Source organism: Coregonus lavaretus (genome assembly GCF_964263955.1).
Source record: "Coregonus lavaretus genome assembly, contig: SUPER_35_unloc_1, whole genome shotgun sequence".
NCBI lineage: Eukaryota > Metazoa > Chordata > Actinopteri > Salmoniformes > Salmonidae > Coregonus > Coregonus lavaretus.
In genome coordinates, this window is record NW_028167181.1 from 4,949,866 (window position 1) to 4,971,400 (window position 21,535).

At 43.8% G+C, this 21,535-nt stretch overlaps 1 protein-coding gene across 2 annotated transcripts in view; it reads right to left on the minus strand.

Moving 5' to 3' along the window:
- herc3 (HECT and RLD domain containing E3 ubiquitin protein ligase 3) overlaps window positions 1-21,535 on the minus strand; it is a 37,296-nt gene that overhangs the window by 6,575 nt on the left and 9,186 nt on the right. Inside the window, exons 9-22 of one of the 2 annotated variants that reach the window (XM_084188583.1) lie at window positions 21,449-21,522; window positions 20,084-20,208; window positions 19,768-19,827; window positions 16,368-16,479; window positions 13,708-13,897; window positions 12,023-12,186; window positions 11,077-11,190; window positions 10,383-10,406; window positions 10,190-10,279; window positions 9,619-9,789; window positions 9,125-9,268; window positions 7,082-7,248; window positions 3,764-3,830; window positions 3,457-3,539 (exon numbers count right to left, since the gene is read on the minus strand). In XM_084188583.1, coding sequence (XP_084044709.1) covers window positions 3,457-3,539; window positions 3,764-3,830; window positions 7,082-7,248; window positions 9,125-9,268; window positions 9,619-9,789; window positions 10,190-10,279; window positions 10,383-10,406; window positions 11,077-11,190; window positions 12,023-12,186; window positions 13,708-13,897; window positions 16,368-16,479; window positions 19,768-19,827; window positions 20,084-20,208; window positions 21,449-21,522 — 1,585 coding nt within the window. The remainder of the gene's footprint in view (window positions 1-3,456; window positions 3,540-3,763; window positions 3,831-7,081; window positions 7,249-9,124; window positions 9,269-9,618; window positions 9,790-10,189; window positions 10,280-10,382; window positions 10,407-11,076; window positions 11,191-12,022; window positions 12,187-13,707; window positions 13,898-16,367; window positions 16,480-19,767; window positions 19,828-20,083; window positions 20,209-21,448; window positions 21,523-21,535) is intronic. The other variant, XM_084188584.1, reaches the window with a different exon arrangement.

Below are 21,535 nucleotides of genomic sequence, written 5' to 3' on the forward strand. Positions count from 1 at the left end.
GGCCTCATTATGGTTTAAATTAACTGCACCTGGGCTGTATTGGGGGTTTTCCACACAGAGAGCAGCAGGAGATGCTGAAGACTATCCAAGCTCCATGGAACTTTGTTTAAACGAAGGACTTTGCTTCAGTTTGATGATTGAGTAAGTTATACTCTGACAGAGCTAGGCCTTTTGATTTAGTTTGTCATTACTGTATTATTTGATCAAATCAAACTTTATTTGTCACATACATATGTTTAGCAGATGTTATAGCACGTGTAGCGAAATGCTTGTGCTTCTAGCTCCGACAGTGCAGTAATATCTAACAAGTAATATCTAACAATTTCACAACATATACCTAATACACAAAACTAGTAAGGAATGGAATTTAAGAAAATATACATATGGACAAGCAATGACAGAGCGGCATGGACTAAGATACAGTAGAATATTATAGAATGGAATGCAGTATATGCATATGAGATGAGTAGTGCAAGATATGTAAACATTATTAAAGTGACTAGTGTTCCATTTCTTAAAGTGGCCAGTGATTTCAATTAGGCAGCAGCAGCCTCTAATGTGCTAGTGATGGCTATTTAACAGTCTGATGGCCTTGAGATAGAAGCTGTTTTTCAATCTCTCGGTCCCGGCTTTGATGCACCTGTACTGACCTCGCCTTCTGGATGATAGTGGGGTGAACAGGCAGTGGCTCGGGTGATTAACAAGTTTGTCAGTAAAATTAATCATACAGGGATGATTTCTGTATTTTGAACGTTACATATCTTGAAAACTTGATTGCTGACAGTCCCAAAATGTTTTGCTTATGTCAACAATGGACGAATGAAACAAATACCAGAAGATAGTTTTTGGGTGGAGTTTTCCTTTAAGACTGGAACTGTACATGTTGTGCCTATGTCAGTATAGCTTCATTCTCATGGCAGGCCTATCCCCTCAGGAGGGGACTAGGAATCTGTGAGGATAGAGAATAGCAGTGAGAGCAGCACTAAGGTCACGTCCCAAATGGCACCCTATTCCCCTGTATAGTGCACTACTTTAAAGGCAATGGGGTGCCATTTGGGATGCAGCCTAACTGTCGCTCCCAGGAGGATGTGTCACATGGGGCCGTGTTCTGCTTTCTGGAGACACGCTCTACTGGGCAGATTGGAGACCCATGGCCACTGCCCCGGCCAATCAAAACAGATTAAAATAGACCACACATAACCCACCACCATAACATCTATAATTGAGATCCAAAGCTTTATCAGATGACATGAGACTGAGACATCCATCTTGAATTTAGTCACTTAAGTGGATGGGTACTGTGCATTGGAGCTCTACGCATTAATACTTTAATCATAGTAATAAACAACCATGGCAGTTAAAGGATGGGACTTCCCCCGATTCCTTTCTCTCGTTTGGTCAGGAACTTAACTGCTAAAGAACTTCATCTTTAACACAGAACATGACGGGAAAGAGAGTCAACTGGGCCCTTGCACACAGGATAGAGAGAGTCAACTGGGCCCTTGCACAAAGGATAGAGAGCGAGTCAACTGGGCCCTTGCAAAGGATAGAGAGTCAACTGGGCCCTTGCACAAAGGATAGAGAGTCAACTGGGCCCTTGCACATAGGTAATCTGTCCGTGTGTGAGGGTCCTGTGAGGAGGATAAGATGGTGATGGCAGTGTGTGTCAGGCCTGTAGCTCTGCACACACACTTCAGCACAGCATGGCCCAGGGAGGATGTGTGAACTCTGTGTAGCAACATGGTTGGCCACCCACCTGATTTCCTGACAGATACTGTAGCAGCCAGCTACAGAGACGTCAGGAGGGCTGCAGGGGAATAGGAACGTTGCCCTTTGGCCTACTCTCCCTTTCTTACTTAAACACATACTTGTGGCTAATACACACACTGACACAGTCACACACACACTCCCCAGCCTCTCCCTCCAGAGATCTAACTGGCGAGCCCCACAGCCATAAATAAAACACTCGATCTGACAAACAGCAATGAGGAATGGGAAACTAGCCATTGCATCTGTGGGCTCCACAACTCCACTCACAATAAACAAAGCTCCCTCGGTGTAATGAAGAGGAAAGGTGACTCAACTTATTGTTTAGCAGTTTTTTCCTGACCGTGTGACCTGCCCAGAAACTCTGGGCTGCAGTTACAGTCTGATTTCACACATTACATTACAGCCTGTAAGTAGGAAAAACACCTGGCCCTGGCATTATGCTTTCACACATTTATATTTTAGTCATTTTAGCAGATGCTTCTATCCACAGTGATAGGAGCAATTAGGGTTAAGTGTGTTGCTCACGGGCACAGACAGATTTGTCACCTCAGGGATTCGAACCAGTGACCTTTCAGTTAATTAACCACTAGGCTACCTGCCACTCGAAAATTCTAGATATGCCTGCAATTCAAGTCATAACGGACAGCCTTCAAAATGGCCTTCGTAGTCCGACTCTCTGTTTTTGGAGGATGAAGGGGTTCTGTTTTCCCTCCTCTCTCTCTCTCTTTCTGGGTGGAGGCCCTGAGGATTTGGCCCCGCAGCCAAATGGCTAGTCAAAGTATAATGAGGATTTGTGGAGAGACGTGGGCTGCTGTTCTGAACCCAATCTCAGCTGGGGACATCCCCATCTGTTCAACACAAGCTTCCAGCACACTCCCGTACTCTCACCTCAATGGACTCCTCCACACGGTACTCTAACTCAGTGTCAGTGACAGATGCGCCGCCTCAAAATACAGTGAGCTCCAAAAGTGTTGGGACAGTGAACTGTTTTTGGTTGTTTTGGCTCTGTACTCCAGCACTTTAGATTTGAAATGATATAATGACTATGCGGTTACATTCATGTGGATGCTACCCCCCCCACCCCCAAAAAATGCTAACCTCCCCTGTTATTGTAATGGTGAGAGGTTAGGATATCTTTATTTGTGCGTCTAACTTTCTCACTCATCATTATTCACGATTCATTCAGGATTATCCGTAATGATGGTAGCATCCACATTCATGTAGAAGTGTTTAGAAACATATTCTATTCTTGTTTACAATAAAAGTTCACCCTGACCTCACTAATCGCCCAACCTCAGTGCCCGACCTCACAAATGCTTGTGGCTGAATGGAAGCAAGTCCCCGCAGCGATGTTCCAACGTCTAGTGGAAAGCCTTCCCAGAAGAGTGGAGGCTGTTATAGCAGCAAAAGGGGGACCAACTCCATATTAATGCCCATGACTTTGGAATGAGATATTCGACGAGCAGGTGTCCACATACTTTTGGTCATGTAGGGTAGATATAATAGTGTAATTTATTGTTTATTGATGTGTTTGACAGGTTGTCATTGTTCTTAAAGGTGAAATAAAACATGATCTGGGGACTGTGCTGTTATAGATGGGAATAAGGTTACGGTTGCAGTGCTGTTTTAAAGTCAGTGTTATAGTGTGTGTGTTATAGTTGGGTATATATATATAAGGGGCCCAACCTGTTGTTGTTGTCCACAGTGATGCGGTCTCCTCCAGGGATAAGCTCCTTAACCTCCGTCAGACCATAGTACTCTCTGGTGATCTGGGATGGACACACAGTGGAGGGTTAGATACCATCCAGTCAGGCAACTAGATATCATCCATTTCTACTGCAGCATCTGAACGTTGTGAAGATCTTTCTGTACACTCATCTTTTAGTGGATGATGACGTAGTGTTTCAGGAGGGAGTGGGTTTATGTTAATTTTTTTGTGTGGGGTTCAGACATCTCTAAGAGTTGGTACAATTCACAACAGGTGGGCACTTACAGCAAAGTTGAGACAAAATGTCTCCTCAACGTCCTCTCCCTCATGGTCCAGGAGCTGTTGTAAACTCCTAGAGAGAGAAAGTGAGACGTATTCACTAACACATGACCGTAGAGAATGTAAGCTCTGTCTCACTACTGTGAGAAAACAAAGAGAGGAAGAGAGAGAAAGGGAACGCAAGACAGAGAAATAAATTAGAAGCCCAATGTCATCCTCATCAAAATTCCTCTCTCACAGCTGCGTCTTGAGGTAAAGACTAATCCAGCACACTTTTCATCACCGACAAGGCATCCCCCCCAGCAGCCTCAGCCATCACTAAAGACTCTCCATAACCTAGCTGGGGATAACACACACACCATTTTAGGGCCTCTGCCCTCAGTAGCATTTAGTGGCATCACTAACGGCACATTTTAGCGCTTAGCCTGGTGGCCAGCTGGGTTGTCCCCAAAGCACCGGAGATTAACAGGGAGAGAACAGAAGAGGGAACAACAAGGCTTCCTGTAGTGCTAGCCTGTTTGAGCGCTAACGCTAGCAGTTAATAATAGACAGTGATGGAGAATGGGGGCTACGCTAACGCTAGTAGCAAATAATAGACACTGATGGAGAATGGGGGCTATGCTATGCTAACGCTAGGAGCTAATAATAGACAGTGATGGAGAATGGGGGCTATGCTATGTTAACGCTGGGAGCCAATAATAAACAGTGATGGAGAATGGGGGTTGTGCTAACGCTGGGAGACAATAACAGACAGTGAGTGATGGACAGTGTGGGAGGGGGACTACGCTAAGCTATGCTTGCTAGGGAGATGCTAGCCAATCCTACCACAACACAGGAAGTATGCATGGAGTAACAGGGATAGGGTGCCAAGCGGAAAGGAAACTCCTTGTTCTCTCTAGACCCAAAGGGCAGCCAAGTGGGATTTGTCTCACATTCTGTTGAAGTTGGAGAGAGCATGGGAGTACGCTGCCTTGCTTTGTATGGGCTGTGTATTGGATTGGTGTTCTTGTGGGTTGTGGAGTTGAGTTTTTCTGCACAAAGTACTTTGAACTACAGTAGTCTGAAGTAGGTATTTGAAAGGCATCTTTCCAGTTATCTTATTTCAACTCAGAGTATTAGGAGTACACAGAAATACTAGAGTAAAGAAATACATCAAATGCGAACGGTTTTTAATTAATTTTCTTTCTTCATTTCTTCACTACCACTTAGTTCAAAACCCACCGCTGTATCTACTCTCTATTGCCTCGGTCTTAAGTATACCCAAAAGTCAAGCCAAGAAAACACAGCACAACCCAGGACAAAACAACAAGACACTATTCATCGGCTGGGTTGTTTTGTGGCCCAACACCCCCGAGGGAGCCAACTCCTTAGAGAAGGCTGTCTTTTACTGTGACACGCTCAAAGGCCGAGGCACTGCCCTAATTGTAGCCCTCAGACTGATAATCTAAGGATAAAAAGCTTCAGCGCTAGCCTCCGGGCCATCTGCAGACAATTAGACGCTAGGCCAACCGCTGGGTTATGTACAGTGCATTCAGAAAGTATTCACACCCTTTGACTCTTTCCACATTTTGTTGTGTTGCAGTCTTAATTTAAAATTGATTATATTGAGGTTTTGTGTCACTGGCCTACACACAATACCCCATAATGACCAAGTGGAATTTTTTGAAATGTTAACAAATTAATAAAAAATGTAAAGCTGAAATGTCTTGAGTCAATAAGTATTCAACCCCTTTATGGCAAGCCTAAATAAGTTTCAGGAGTAAAACATGTGCTTGACAAGTCACATAATAAATTGCATGGACTCACTCCGTCTGTGTGCAATAATAGTGTTTAACGTGATTTTTGAATGACTACCTCATCTCTGTACCCCACACATACAATTATCTGTAAGGTCGCTCAGTCGAGCAGTGAATTTCAAACACAGATTCAACCATAAACACCAGGGAGGTTTTCCAAATCCTCACAAAGGGCACCTGTTGGTAGATGGGTAAAAAAAAGTAGGCGTTTGAGCATGGTGAAGTTATTAATTACACTTTGGATGGTGTTTCAATACACCCAGTCACTACAAAGATACAGGCGTCCTTCCTAACTCAGTTGCCGGAGAGGAAGGAAACCGCTCATGGATTTCACCATGAGGCCAATGGTGACTTTAAAACAGTTAGAGTTTAATGGCTGTGATAGGAGAGAACTGAGGATGGATCAACAACATTGTAGTTACTCCACAATACTAACCTAAATGACAGCGTGAAAAGAAGGAAGCCTGTAAAGAATACAAATATTACAAAACATTCATCCTGTTTGCAATAAGGCACTAAAGTAAAACTGCAAAAAATGTGGCAAAGAAATTCACTTCATGTCCTGAATACAAAGCGTTATGTTTGGGGCAAATCCAACACACCACTGAGTACCACTCTTCATATTTTCAAGCACGGTGGTGGTTGCACCATGTTATGGGTATGCTTGTCATCGGCAAGGACTAAAAAGAAGCGGAATAGAGCTAAGCACAGGCAAAATCCTAGAGGAAAACCTGGTTCAGTCTGCTTTCCAACAGACAATAACCTAAAACACAAGGCCAAATATACACTGGAGTTATTTACCAAGACAGCATTGAATGTTCTTGAGTGACCTAGTTACAGTTTTGTCTTAAATCGGCTTGAAAATCTTTGGCAAGACTTAAATGGCTGTCTAGCAATGATCAACAACCAACTTGTCAGAGCTTGAAGAATTTTTAAAAGAATGATGTGCAAATGTTGTACAATCCAGGTGTGCAAAGCTCTTAGACTTACCCAGAAAGACTCATAGCTGTAATCGCTAACACAGCGATTACAGCAGAGACAAACAGTCTCCTCCTGGATCAAGATCCCTGCTGCCTAAATTTGTTTTGTGCGTTTGGAAAGAAATAGTGTGCACTGCTGGTAATACCGTATACCCCAGTATGGTACAGAAACGGTATGAAAATCTGGATACCGCCCAACACTCAATTATTGCCTTCTGAAGAACTGTTGAGTTTACACAACACATTGATTTCAAATAAGGATGGAAGGGGGAATTTCTCTCGGGTCCTTAAAGTATAAATAAAACCAGAATTAAATCTCTCCGCACCCAAGAGGAAAACACATTTACACAAACAGCATGGACAATCAATATACCTAATGGCAGTAAAAAGATTGTGTTCAACACTAAGTCATTTCAATGAATGAAGAACACTCACTTTCCATGTAGAACTTTTAACAAGAGCCATTAGCATGATGTAGCTAGGCGGAGTTAGCATGCGGGTCCATCCCAGCCGAGAGGCCTCGTGGCCGGGCTATGAATTCACATTACCTGCCCTCTGTGGGCGACAGCTCCTTGAGGTCCTCCAGAGTGGGTGCTACGCCCAGTAGCTTCTTGTAGAGGACCAGGGGGAAGTGGAGGTCCACCACCGTGCTGTTATAGATGGCCAGCCCACAGATGATCCCTATCAGGTTGAACCAGTTGTGCTCCACAAAACACTGGGCACAAACAGAAAGAGACATAACAAGAAAGTTAGGTAGAGGCAATGCTTTGTTGGGTGCATAGCAATAGTCTTAAGTGGCGTCCTCTTCTTGTTGCTCGTTCCTCGCTGATCTGAAAATCCAGGAGAGGTGAAAGCAACATGATAGAAGCCTACTGAAAGTGTTTTAATACTGATGAACAGTTATATGAGGAAAAAACAAAAGCACTATCAACTATTAAATGTACACCTTGTTTTTGATGGAAATGTAGGCTGGCATAACACCAAAGGTCTGCTTTTAAATCCAAACCAACATTTACATTTGTTTTTATTCAACGACTGAGTTGATTAACATGCACCAACTGGGAGATGGCAGCAATGTATTACTGGGCTACTCAGAACTGTTGTTGAATCATTACACATTTGTGTTTCTGACTAAACTACAAGCTACATATAAGCAATTACCTACTATGCCTTTCCAACAAAATATGGTTGAAGAACCCTACAAACCTATTCTAAGCCTATTCCATTTCATTTTGTTGTTACAGTCCGGTTTGAGTTCCTCCTTCAATCACTACTCTCTGTCAATTGCGAGTGTCAAAGGGTTCATAGACGTTCATTAATTTTCCCACGACCCAGGTTGCTATTTTGTATACGTGAGAGAACATTCCCGATTTCGCTTCGCTTCCAGTAATCACTCATGGGTGTCCCTTTTCCTAGAAAACGCTGATCTACGCCAACTCGCTCCGATAGGATGGCTCTCGTTACATAAGCGGTTAATATTCAATACAATAACAATTATTTCTCCCCTCAACAAAACACTACTCCACAACAAATATGACCTTTCTGGCCTAGTGGCATGTCCCTTCACACAATAGAATGTATTCAACTTACAGCACAATGGCCAGGCCACACAGCCAAGCCTGGGTCGGGGTTAACAAAGGTCATTGAAATACAGACAAAAAGACGTTACGAGACACAGGTAAACAGCTAAACACTCAGGTAACTAAGACCAACCGTGTCTATTCAGAGCATTTGGAAATATTTTGAAACATTGTTTGTGACCTTGTTCGGCTTTGAAAATGCATAATGTTGTTTAGATTTAGAAGATAATGAAATTGACCCTTCTGACATGTTGAGGCGGTTGGCTGGCTTCCAGAACATGAGTAGAAGGGACTTGACAACTAATATGACCTTGGTGTTGCTTCATACAATAGATAGGGTCAGCGTCCCAAATGGCATAGAGCACTATATAGGGAATAGGGTGCCAATAAGAATGCAACCAGACTGTAACAGTGGTTTTCTACAAATAACAAATTCTAACATGTCACAGTGTCCCATTAACGGTTAGATGTGTTTTGTTGCTCCATCTTGGTCAGGTCGTTACTTGTAAAAGAGACTGTGTTCTTTATGATTTAACTGGAGACATAAAAAAAACAAAAACGTTTGCTTGCATCACTTCCCTTTTTTATTTTATTCCTCTAGCAACCGTTGCCAAGGTCAGTGAATCAGTGTTGGCATTTGATACACTTCTCTTGAATCATGTACTATACTCCAACGCACCTGCAAGAAATATTTACTACTACATCCCTTTAAGTAAAGTTATTTTTTGGATACAGTATTATGAGTAACATCAGCACTATAATTAAGCAATAAGGCCCGAGGGGGTGTGGTATATGGCCAATATACCACGGCTAAGGGCTGTTCTTAAGCAAGACCCAACGCGGAGTTGGGGAGGACGGGCTCGTGGTAATGGCTGGAGCGGAATGGGTGGAATGGTATCAAATACATTAAACATGGTTTCCATGTGTTTGATGCCATTCCATTTACTCCATTCCAGCCATTTATGAGCCGTCGTCCCCTCAGCAGCCTCCACTGAGTGGTACATGACTCACTTTATCAGAGAACCAGAGCAGGTTGGACTGGGTGTACTGGGTGAACATGCCATACACAGGGTCCATCAGCTCCTTCAGCAGCAGTAGGAAGAACTCCTTGGTTACCCCCCCTGCATCGACCGCCTCCTCCCCATCAAAGATCACCTAGAGGGGAGAGGGGAGAGGGGAGAGGGGCCTTAGTTCCTGTAATTAAAGTGGCACTATCAATTTAATTGATAGAACCCAAAATCTATCAGCAATATTAAAGCTGATCTATTCCCCCCCCGAAAAAAAGGGGGGAAAATATAAATGTGGCACAAACTGAGCGCAAATACTCTATCAATCACTTTCTCATCCTCAAGTGATATGTGCAGCCACTGACAAACTGTTGATGATTGGTTGTGTCATCTTATTTCTCTTTGATTACAAAGATCTCTCATTAAAAAGAAGATCTCTAGGTATATTTACCACACACTACATGACCTTTGTGACCCTGAGAGGTGCTGAACTCTGACCTTGAGGGGCTTCTTGAGGTCGACGTCGGAGTAGATGGTGAGCTCCCTCAGCGCGTCACTCACTAAATGGTCCCTGCGTACGTGGAGCACCAGGAAGGGGTTCCGCGCCAGGAGGGGTTCCAGCGTCAGCAGCATGAAAACGTTATGCAGGTTGGCCCCGCTCACCGCCATCTTGGAAAAGGTCACAGACAGGGGATATCGATACAAAATAAATAAAAACATATGTCCCACCCCACCCTCCAGTGTAGGAGAGATTGAAATTATTAATATTTGTTTTTAAAGGGACATGGTTAATTCTTACATTGTCTATAAAAACAAGTTATTTTACCAAGGCTAATGTCAACATAAATCAGTTCCAAACTTGAGTTAATAGCGGGCAACTTTTATATAATGGTCCCGTGTGGCTCAGTTGGTAGGGCATGGCACTTGCAATGCCAGGTTTGTGGGATCAAATCCCACGGGGGACCAGTACAAATGAAAATGTATGCACTCACTACTGTAAGTCGCTCTGGACAAGAGCGTCTGCTAAAATGACAAATGTAAATATATATTTTCCAATCCTGGCTGTTACCTGCATCTGTAGCTCAGCGTCAGTTTGCAGCATGGTGGTCTTGGCTTGGGCGTTCAGTATAAACGGGTAGGCACATAAAGTCACTGAGTTCTGAATGGAAGAACAGAGAAACATTCTCGTTTGAAGAGATGTCTTTCTTAGCATTTAGATAACGAGGCATTTCAACTTATTTGATTAGAAACAGCCTGTATACCTGTACTGCTGGTGTTCTCATTTTCTGAAAAACAAAAGGAGGAAATAGTATCATCAACTCAGTTGTTTTGTCCAATTTACCCATAAATGATATTCTAGAGCCCTGAAACTCAACTCTGGACCTCGAAGCCAGTTCCACTGCGTTTTTTCATTCTTCCCCTCTAATCAGGGACTGATTTAGACCTGGGACACCAGATGGGTACAATTAATTATCAGGTAGAACAGAAAACCAGCAGGCTCCGGACCTCATAGGGTAAGAGTTGAATACCCTTGTTCTAGAGGATCATAACAGTGCTTTCAGATTGACAGCTGGTGGCAGGGGCATGGCAGTCTAGCTATACCAGTTTACTGAGACATTGGCCAGAGCTACAAAGCACAATGGTGAAAATATGGGGGTGGGGACAACACAAATCACTAGTCTCTGTGCTCTTCCTAGAAAGGGCCTACACAGTTTGACAGATTCTACTATGCAGGGAGAAAGAGGGAGTGAGGGGGAAGATGTATTTCACCCATAGGAAAGGAAATGAGGGGTAGGGGCTAGTGGGCTCGTCTGTGAGAGTAGCATCCCATTGGATTAGGATGAGAATTAGATCACTGGACACACACACACACCAAATTCCGCAGGACGACATCTTCACAAGAAAAGAGAGAGAGAGAGACAGAGAGAGAGAGACGGAGAGAGCTCCAGTACTCACAAGCTCTGCTTTACTCAGAAACCACTTGAGGTAGTCTTCCTGAATGTCCACCAGGGTGGTGATGTCAGGGATATAGAAGCGGTTGTACTCCACATGCCCGGCCTTCAGGTTAACCTGGATACACACAGCAGCACAACAACCCTTCTCAGAACACACACACCCATCATTGTGATCGTTTATCAGGAAGTCTCTTGCGGTTTGATTCTCTCTTCAAAAAACATTTAATACAAAGAATATGCTGCATATTCTTTTATGTAAAACAAATTTGTGTGGTGCTTTTTACCCCTTTTTCTCCCCAATTTCGTGATATCCAATTGGTAGTTACAGTCTTGTCCCATCGCTGCAACTCCCGTACGGACTCGGGAGAGGCGAAGGTCGAGAGCCATGCGTCCTCTGAAACACGACCCCACCAAGCCGCACTGCTTCTTGACACACTGCTTACTTAACCCGGAAGCCAGCCGCACCAATGTGTCGGAGGAAACACCGTACAGCTGCGCCCGGCCGCCACAAGGAGTCGCTAGAGCGCAATGGGACAAGGACATCCCAGCCGGCCAAACCCTCCCCTAACCCGGACGACACTGGGCCAATTGTGCGCCGCCTCATGGGTCTCCGGTCGCGGCCGGCTGCAACACAGCCCGAGATCGAACCTGGATCTGTAGTGACACCTCTAGCACTGATCAGTGCCTTAGACCGCTGCGCATGCTACATATTCTTGATATTTTCCCACAATTCTGTAAATGGGGGAACTTGTTTTTTGCATCACCGACATGCTTTAAAAAGGACCACTTTATGTGTTCATAGCCTCTTAAAAAAGTATCCTATTCGCAAATCATAGTTTCTCCACAAGCTTTAGTATAAAACTTTAACTTGTGAAGTATCTAGAGAAACTTTCATGTAAAGCTTTACCTAATGAAGTGTCCCCATGAGCATTAGCAGGAAACGTTACCTTATGAAGTTTCTCTAGAAGCTTTAGCGTGGCACTGGTGTAGCTTTCTAGGAAGACAGGGACGAGCAGGGCCTTTCCTCCGGTTAACAGGAACACCACGATGCTCTTATACATGTCCACCAGCCTGGAGAACACACTGCCGTCCACCAGGCACCACCAGTTATCTACGGGGATACAGAATATAACACAACATTAGTTATCTACAGGGATCCAGAATATAACACAACATTAGTTATCTACGGGGATACAGAATACAACACAACATTAGTTATCTACAGGGATACAGAATATAACACAACATTAGTTATCTACAGGGATACAGAAAACAAGACAACGCATCACATTCCAGCAGCTTTTAAAGGCAACCTGCAGTGACATTGCATAGTTAAAAGTATGGCAGAAGTGCCATGTGATGCACTCTACACATGAAGTGTATACCATTATGTTTTCCTGGGATTGACTGTGCAGTACGGAGAAAGAGTATTTGTGGTAGACTGAGGTGTACAGGGTAAACAGCACCAAACACTTTGTTCAGCACATTTGTGTGCATGAGGGTATTTGTCTGTGCGCCCGTGTGCCTGCATATGTTCGTGTCAAATCAAATCAAATGTTATTTGTCACATGCTTCGTAAACAACAGGTGTGGACTAACAGTGAAATGCTTACTTACGGGCCCTTCCCAACAATGCAGAGAGAAAAATAATATTAAAATAATAACACGAGGAATAAATACACAATGAGTAACGATAACTTGGCTATATACACGGAGTACCAGTACCGAGTCCATGTGCAGGGGTACGAGGTAATTGATATGTACATATAGCCCTGTGTAGCTCAGTCGGTAGAGCGTTTGCAACGCCAGGGTTGTGGGTTCGTTTCCCACGGGGGGCCAGTATGAAAAATGTATGCACTCACTAACTGTAAGTTGCTCTGGATAAGAGCGTCTGCTAAATGACTAAAATTTAAAATGTAAATATAGGTAGGGATAAAGTAACTAGGCCACAGGATAGATAATAAACAGTAGCAGCAGCGTATGTGATGAGTCAAAAGAGTTTGTGCAAAGGAGGGTCAATGCAGATATTCCGGGTAGCTATTTTGTTAACTATTTAGCAGTCTTATGGCTTGGGGATAGAAGCTGTTCAGTTTCCTGTTGGTTCCAGACTTGGTGCATCGGTACCGCATGCCGTGCGGTAGCAGAGAGAACAGTCTATGACTTGGGTGGCTGGAGTCTTTGACCACTTTTACGGCCTTCCTCTGACACCGCCTGGTATAGAGGTCCTGGATGGCAGGGAGCTCGGCCCCAGTGATGTACAGGGCACTACCCTCTGTAGCGCCTTGCGGCCGGATGCCAAGCAGTTGCCATACCAGGCGGTGATGCAACCAGTCAAGATGCTCTCAATGGTGCAGCTGTAGAACTTTTTGAGCATCTGAGGGCCCATGCCAAATCTTTCAGCCTCCTGATGGGGAAGAGGTGTTGTCGTGCCCTCTTCACGACTGTGTTGGTGTGTGTGGACCATGATAGATCCTTAGTGATGTGGACACCAAGGTACTTGAAGCTCTCTACCTGCTCCACTACAGCCCCGTTGATGTGTGTGCGTGCGAATGCATGCGTGTCTGTGTGTATGCAATGTACATAGTACATTAACATGTGATTGTGCATGCAATGCAACTATGTTCCCCCCCTACCGAGCACTTTGCTGGGGTTGGCATCCAGGCGGAGTATGGCCATGGCTAGGGGGATGGTGAGGGTGATGTAGTTCTTGGAGTCGTGCAGGGCGGGACACTCCGACAGGATCAGGTAGATCCTCATGGCCTCAACGTCAGGGGGGGAGCAGGGCAGCTGGGGGATCAGCAGGCTCTCAAAACTCTTAGTGGCCTGGCAGGACAGAGACATATGGATGGAGGGAGAGATGGATACATCACTTTAAAAATCATCCATCAAAATATCACCTAACAGCTGTCTGTACAACCGGTTAACTGTACATCACAATGCTTGTTATTTTCATTTGCTAATGGAGATGCAACAAAATTAGTATATTATGATATGAGTTAAGTAGGGTACCTGAAGTTTTTTCATTTAAACTATAACTGACCGATGGCAAAGTATTGGGAGATACTTTATATTGATTAAGAAATATATTTTAAACTGCACTAGTGTACAAAAACGCTACAGTATAAAAAAAAAATGTTAGTCGGAACAAGAATAGCTTTTTGCAAAATCTAAATGATTAGCTGGACTTGCGCACAGGACAAAAACATCACAGGAAAATGTTTTGGGAGAGGCCTCCTGTGGTTGGCTGGTTGCTAATGCTGCCTGGTCGTTATAGAACGCAATAAATCAAGTTAGGTTGAGACGCCCCAAAATCCCTAACATATTATTAGCGGGCTAGCTAGCTCTGAACCTCATGACTCAGTCCAGTAGGCATTCTGCTTGAAACCATCCAAACCCAGCAGAGTATGTGTTGATCTTACTAAGATTATGTGTACTGTGTGCTGTACCATTTCAGAAGTCAACAGGGGACATAGTTAATATGTGGCATGGGAATTCAATGCCGTGGCCTATGATACTCTCCAGCCATCAATACAAAATGTAGGGGGCGATGTACCCAAAACACCCCTATTTTACTCTACTACTTAGCTCAGTCCAAAGTGCTGCTGGCTAGGTCTAACAGACAGTACAGCACACTCTTAGAAAAAAAGGTGCCATCTAGAACCTTAAAGGGTTCTTCGGCTGTCCCCATAGGATAACCCTTTGAAGAACCCTTTTTGGTTCCATGTAGAACCATCTGTAGAAAGGGTTCTACATGGAACCAAAAGGGGTTCTACCTGGATCCAAAAAGGGTTCTCCTATAGGACAGCCGAATAACCCTTTTTTGAACCCTGTTTTTTAAGAGTGTATGGGTCAAAGGCTGTTCCAAAACCAGACAGACATGGCTTTGTGTCCTTGGATTAAAATATTGCATTTGAGTCAAAACATAACCCACGACTCTGTATGATAGGGTTGCCATGACAATGACAACGACCCTGTAAAGGGGATTTGTAAATGCCATTATTATCTCAGTTCAAATCTACGGGCCTCAGCCATAATACGGTTAGAACAAAGTAAATGGATAGAACAGAGTAGCTTAACAGTCAAAACTCAATTAAAGCTAGAATATTTAATGGTGAAACAGCCACGTCCGTTTGCAATATTACAACAAAGAAGTTACTGCAAACAACAAACACAGTTTTTTCCCATTGAACATCACTGCACAAGCGATAGAAGAGCACAATATGTACTGCTTTTTTTACCATGCTGCACGACGCTCCTCAGCTCGGCAACAAAAACAACGGTGGTGGAGCGGCCAGTGGCGCCATTTTCCCCTACTGCGGATTCCAGTTTTAAAGCTGTAATATGTAACTTTTTGGGCGACCCAACCAAATTCACATATAAATGTGAGTTATAGACCTGTCATTATCATTGAAAGCAAGTCTAAGAAGTGGTAGAGCTATGTGCACTATTTCTATGCTTCCCGTTCTTAAGTTTAGTTTTTGCGTCTTTTACTTTCGGTTTAGTAAACCTGCTTCAAAAAGCTGAAAATATATTTCACAGCGGTTTAGATGGTACAATGATGACCTATATTATACTTGTTTTGTCACATAAAACTGAAATCAGGCGAACAATTAGAATTTTAGCAACCAGGAAATGGCGGAGCGATTTCCGCATAGTGCACCTTCAGTATCTAAAGTGTCTTCTCATCTCCTTTCCTTTACCTGCTCCTTTGTGAAAAAACTAAAGACCTGAAACCCAGTGGGCATCGTCCATAAAGTACTAGAGACCTGAGACCCAGTGGGCATCGTCCATAAAGAACTAGAGACCTGAGACCCAGTGGGCATCGTCCATAAAGAACTAGAGACCTGAGACCCAGTGGGCATCGTCCATAAATAACTAGAGACCTGAGACCCAGTGGGCATCGTCCATAAAGAACTAGAGACCTGAGACCCAGTGGGCATCGTCCATAAAGAACTAGAGACCTGAAACCCAGTGGGCATCGTCCATAAAGAACTAGAGACCTGAGACCCAGTGGGCATCGTCCATAAAGAACTAGAGACCTGAGACCCAGTGGGCATCGTCCATAAAGAACTAGAGACCTGAAACCCAGTGGGCATCGTCCATAAAGAACTAGAGACCTAAAACCCAGTGGGCATTGTTCATTTTGCTTTCACTTATCCTGTGTTTTCATAACAGTGCAGATGATGGAAAGAGGAGGCCACTTTAACTATGCACACCCAGGTTTTTGAGCACAGGGAGGGTACTGCTTTCAGGTATTGCGATAAGACATGGTACACGAGAGTCGAGACGTTACCTGCTCCAGGAGTCTGGCGAAGGGCGGTTTACTGAGTGTCTCAAACAGCAGGCGGACCGAGTTGAGATCGATACCAGGGACTTTAGGGTTGGTCTTAAAATGGCTGTCATCACTGGGGGAACAAACAAAGAACAAAAGAGCCTTTAAGACCAAACCCCCCCAAAAATGACCAAACAGAAATACCCATATGATAAACTACCCAGACTTTTCATCGGTTTTAACTGTGGTGCTTTAAAGGGAAGTTCCGCTCAATATACAAGACCATCCCTTTAAAACTCATCAGCAGAGATATAAATAAATGGCTGGACTAAATCCATGTATTTGTGTAGAACCATTGATGAATAGAACACACAACATGTTCCTATGGGTTAGATAGAGTTTCTAGTTTCTATTCTAACCGGGCACGTGGCAGTTCAACTGTTGTGTGAGCTCACTGCAGGGTATAGTACCTCTAAAACCTAAAACAGAAACACACACACACTCTCCAAAGCCAAAACACACACATACACAACCCTAGAGATGAACAGGGATCATATATTAAGTCTAGTCAGAGCATCCAGGTATTTCAGCCCATTCCAAACCAGATTCACTGCTTTATCCTGTGACCTCTGCCGGGGGTGGTGTTTGTGTGTGTGTGTGGGAGAGAAACACCACAAAGCCCAGAACATTCAAAAGGCATGAAGGACAGCGACTATTTACAGGACAACCTCCAGATATTGATAGAAAGGCTTATAATTCAGCCATAATAAACCAGATTTGGCGCCGTGTGACTGTTTGGTAAACAGAGGCGCCGACCGGGAACGATAAGCGCTAACAAGTAGAGAGGCGTTATGCTAGCTAGGGAACAGTGCTTCTGTACCCACCGGAATCAGGAAGCTTGGTGGCACGCTGTGTGTGTGCGTTTCATACTCTATGGGCCCAAATTTAGCCAATTAGTTTTAGGAACACCGTGCACCCGTTCTTGGGCGGCCCACATGATGCCATCACAAATGGGTGACCTCCACCTCCATGCCACCACAAACAATAACAGATGTGAGATTGGGAACATACACCAACACAGAGCGCATATATATATATATATACAGTGGGGCAAAAAAGTATTTAGTCAGCCACCAATTGTGCAAGTTCTCCCACTTAAAAAGATGAGAGAGGCCTGTAATTTTCATCATAGGTACACGTCAACAATGACAGACAAATTGAGGAAAAAAAATCCAGAAAATCACATTGTAGGATTTTTAATGAATTTATTTGCAAATTATGGTGGAAAATAAGTATTTGGTCACCTACAAACAAGCAAGATTTCTGGCTCTCACAGACCTGTAACTTCTTCTTTAAGAGGCTCCTCTGTCCTCCACTCGTTACCTGTATTAATGGCACCTGTTTGAACTTGTTATCAGTATAAAAGACACCTGTCCACAACCTCAAACAGTCACACTCCAAACTCTACTATGACCAAGACCAAAGAGCTGTCAAAGGACACCAGAAACAAAATTGTAGACCTGCACCAGGCTGGGAAGTCTGAATCTGCAATAGGTAAGCAGCTTGGTTTGAAGAAATCAACTCTGGGAGCAATTATTAGGAAATGGAAGACATACAAGACCACTGATAATCTCCCTCGATCTGGGGCTCCACGCAAGATCTCACCCCGTGGGGTCAAAATGATCACAAGAACGGTGAGCAAAAATCCCAGAACCACACGGGTGGACCTAGTGAATGACCTGCAGAGAGCTGGGACCAAAGTAACAAAGCCTACCATCAGTAACACACTACGCCGCCAGGGACTCAAATCCTGCAGTGCGAGACGTGTCCCCCTGCTTAAGCCAGTACATGTCCAGGCCCGTCTGAAGTTTGCTAGAGTGCATTTGGATGATCCAGAAGAGGATTGGGAGAATGTCATATAGTCAGATGAAACCAAAATAGAACTTTTTGGTAAAAACTCAACTCGTCGTGTTTGGAGGACAAAGAATGCTGAGTTGCATCCAAAGAACACCATACCTACTGTGAAGCATGGGGGTGGAAACATCATGCTTTGGGGCTGTTTTTCTGCAAGGGGACCAGGACGACTGATCCGTGTAAAGGAAAGAAAGAATGGGGCCATGTATCGTGAGAATTTGAGTGAAAACCTCATTCCATCAGCAAGGGCATTGAAGATGAAACGTGGCTGGGTCTTTCAGCATGACAATGATCCCAAACACACCGCCCGGGCAACAAAGGAGTGGCTTCGTAAGAAGCATTTCAAGGTCCTGGAGTGGCCTAGCCAGTCTCCAGATCTCAACCCCATAGAACATCTTTGGAGGGAGTTGAAAGTCCGTGTTGCCCAGCGACAGCCCCAAAACATCATTGCTCTAGAGGAGATCTGCATGGAGGAATGGCCCAAAATACCAGCAACAGTGTGTGAAAACCTTGTGAAGACTTACAGAAAACGTTTGACCTGTATCATTGCCATCAAAGGGTATATAACAAAGTATTGAGAAATTTTTGTTATTGACCAAATACTTATTTTCCACCATAATCTGCAAATAAATTCATAAAAAATCCTACAATGTGATTTTCTGGATTTTTTTTCCTCATTTTGTCTGTCATAGTTGACGTGTACCTATGATGAAAATGACAGGCCTCTCTCATCTTTTTAAGTGGGAGAACTTGCACAATTGGTGGCTGACTAAATACTTTTTTGCCCCACTGTGTGTGTGTGTGTGTATATATATATATATATATATATATATATATATAATAATAATAATGCTACTGTTTTGGCTTTTTGCCTCTTAGTTTGAGTTAATGGCTTCACCTGCCAGTGTTTTATATAACCGTTAAATCCAGTAGGTTTTAGGCCAGGCTGTTTTAGCAGAGAGGGCAGGACATAAGGTGCTTATTGGTCTTCTCTAGTGTAGAGGACACCATTACGCTGATGGGCTCTGAACTAGGGTCATTCCCATGAAGTGATAGGCATCTGGCGGTGAATCAGCACAAAATGGCCACCCCTCACTCATACACGCCATCTGAGCTTTATCTCCGCAAGGATCTCTAATGGAATCTCAGTGTGTCCGTACAGTGTGTATAGATAGGAGTATTTCACTGGAGACTTCCCCTAAGGTCAGCAGTTTTTTATTGTAGGCACATGATGGGAATGAGTGTCGGTCGGACAAGGATAGCAAGGACATGATTTTGTCCTCTGTGAACGCTCAGCCTTTTCCCACAAGACATAAGAGAGATACAGGGTGTGACTCAATACTCATGGCTTCCTTTCCTGGTGAAAGAACTGGATAGGCTTTCAACACCTTTAATATCACCTATTAAGCCATGCGAGATCAGTATGGGGGAGAGGACACAAGGAAAGGAAGCCACTACGCCAAATTGAGATGCAACCGAGTAGACGAGTAGTCCAATCAATGCTCACCTCTCATCCAGGAAGCTGGCGTTCCAACAGGCGGTGGAAGACAGCAGGATAATGATGTCACTAAAAGCAGAGGGAGACCAAGACGTACATGCAGGAAATTATATCAATCAATTGAAACAAGATCAAACTTATACCAGTCTTCAGAGTGGCATAGAGCTTACAGCTGCTGTAGCCAAAAAGGGTCACCACAGGATCATCGTCGTCTGCTAATAGCAATGTCATTCTCTGCATAGGAAACGGTACACAATCGTTCACAAAAACATATTTTCAAGACAAATCTAATCAAATCCCCAAATAACTCATATCACTGACTTACTTGGTGATAGTGGAATCTGTGTTGTCTAGGAGTTTCATCCTCCACGTATTCAAACTGTCATAATTTATCAAAGAGATGCTTTTACTGATGTTAGTGACTCTGAAGTCTTCAGGAACGGTGGAACTCTGTAGAGAGAAGAGAACGGGGTCAGGAGGGAGTCAAGGTAACGTAGCACAACAGCTAGCTGGCTACATTTAGCAACGTTATTCTCGATAGCGCTTCCACTGTAGACATTACAAGGCTGTCCAGAGACGTGTGTTTGGGTTCATTCCCTTTCCTACTTGCAGATAAAATAAATACTCTGAGAGGTCGAAGTACATTGTAGGGATAGTATCTATCTGTGTGTTGGTGTTATCAAGTTACATTCCTGGCAATCAACAGGAGGATATCCGTTGTAGACAGTTTTAGCCTACTTGGGGTGCGTCCCAATAATATCTCCTTTCTCCTGAAGTGTTCACTCATTCACTACCTCCCACAAATATAAAAGCATTGGATTGGTGGAGGCATCGGCTAGAGGGAGTTTCCGCCATTTTTATTATACCAGTCTTTTTCTTTCAAATCAGTGAAGGGAAGTGAACAAGTGCACATTTTGGGAGGAATAACAAATAATTGGGACACAGCCTTGGTCTTAGATCGATCTGTCCAGAGTAGAGGATCGTTTAGGCCTCCTGTAGCTCAGTTGGTAGAGCATGGTGCTTGCAACGCCAGGGTTGTGGGTTCGCTTCCCACGGGGGGCCAATATGATAAATGTATGCACTCACTAACTGTAAGTCGCTCTGGATAAGAGCGTCTGCTAAATGACTAAAATCTAAATCTAGAGACCGTACAGACATTACAGCTAGTCAATAACTGGAGCAACAGCTTCACCTAGTGGCAGAAAACAAGAACTGACTCACTTAATGAAAACACATTGGCATCCTTCTTCAATACTATGTCTATAGCAGAGCTCTCTAACCCTGTTCCTGGAGAGTTACCGTCCTGTATGTTTTTGCTAAAAACCTAATCTAGTGCACCTGATTCTAATAATTAGCTGGTTGACAAGCTGAACCAGGTCAGTTACAACTGGGCTTGGATCGAAAACCTACAGGAGGGTATCTCTCCAGGAACAGAGTTGGAGAACCCTGGTCTAAAGCATATTCTTCCCATCCCTGAAAGAGACAATTCAATGTCTCTCAATTCAATGTCTGGGCCCGTATTTATAAAGCCCGTCAGAGAAGGAGTGCTGATCTAGGATCAGGGCCTCCCTGTGCACGTGATCTTCCTCATAATGATCTAAAAGGCTAAACTGATCCTAGAGCATTCCTAGAGTACTATTACATCAGTTAATGACCAAAAGCTGAGAAACGATTCTGTGAAGTCCTTTACCTTTTCATCTGAGTACAATAGGAAGTTATGGTCCCCTCCACAGTTGATTTTGGTAATGGCATAATGATCTGGCCCTAGAAAGAGGAA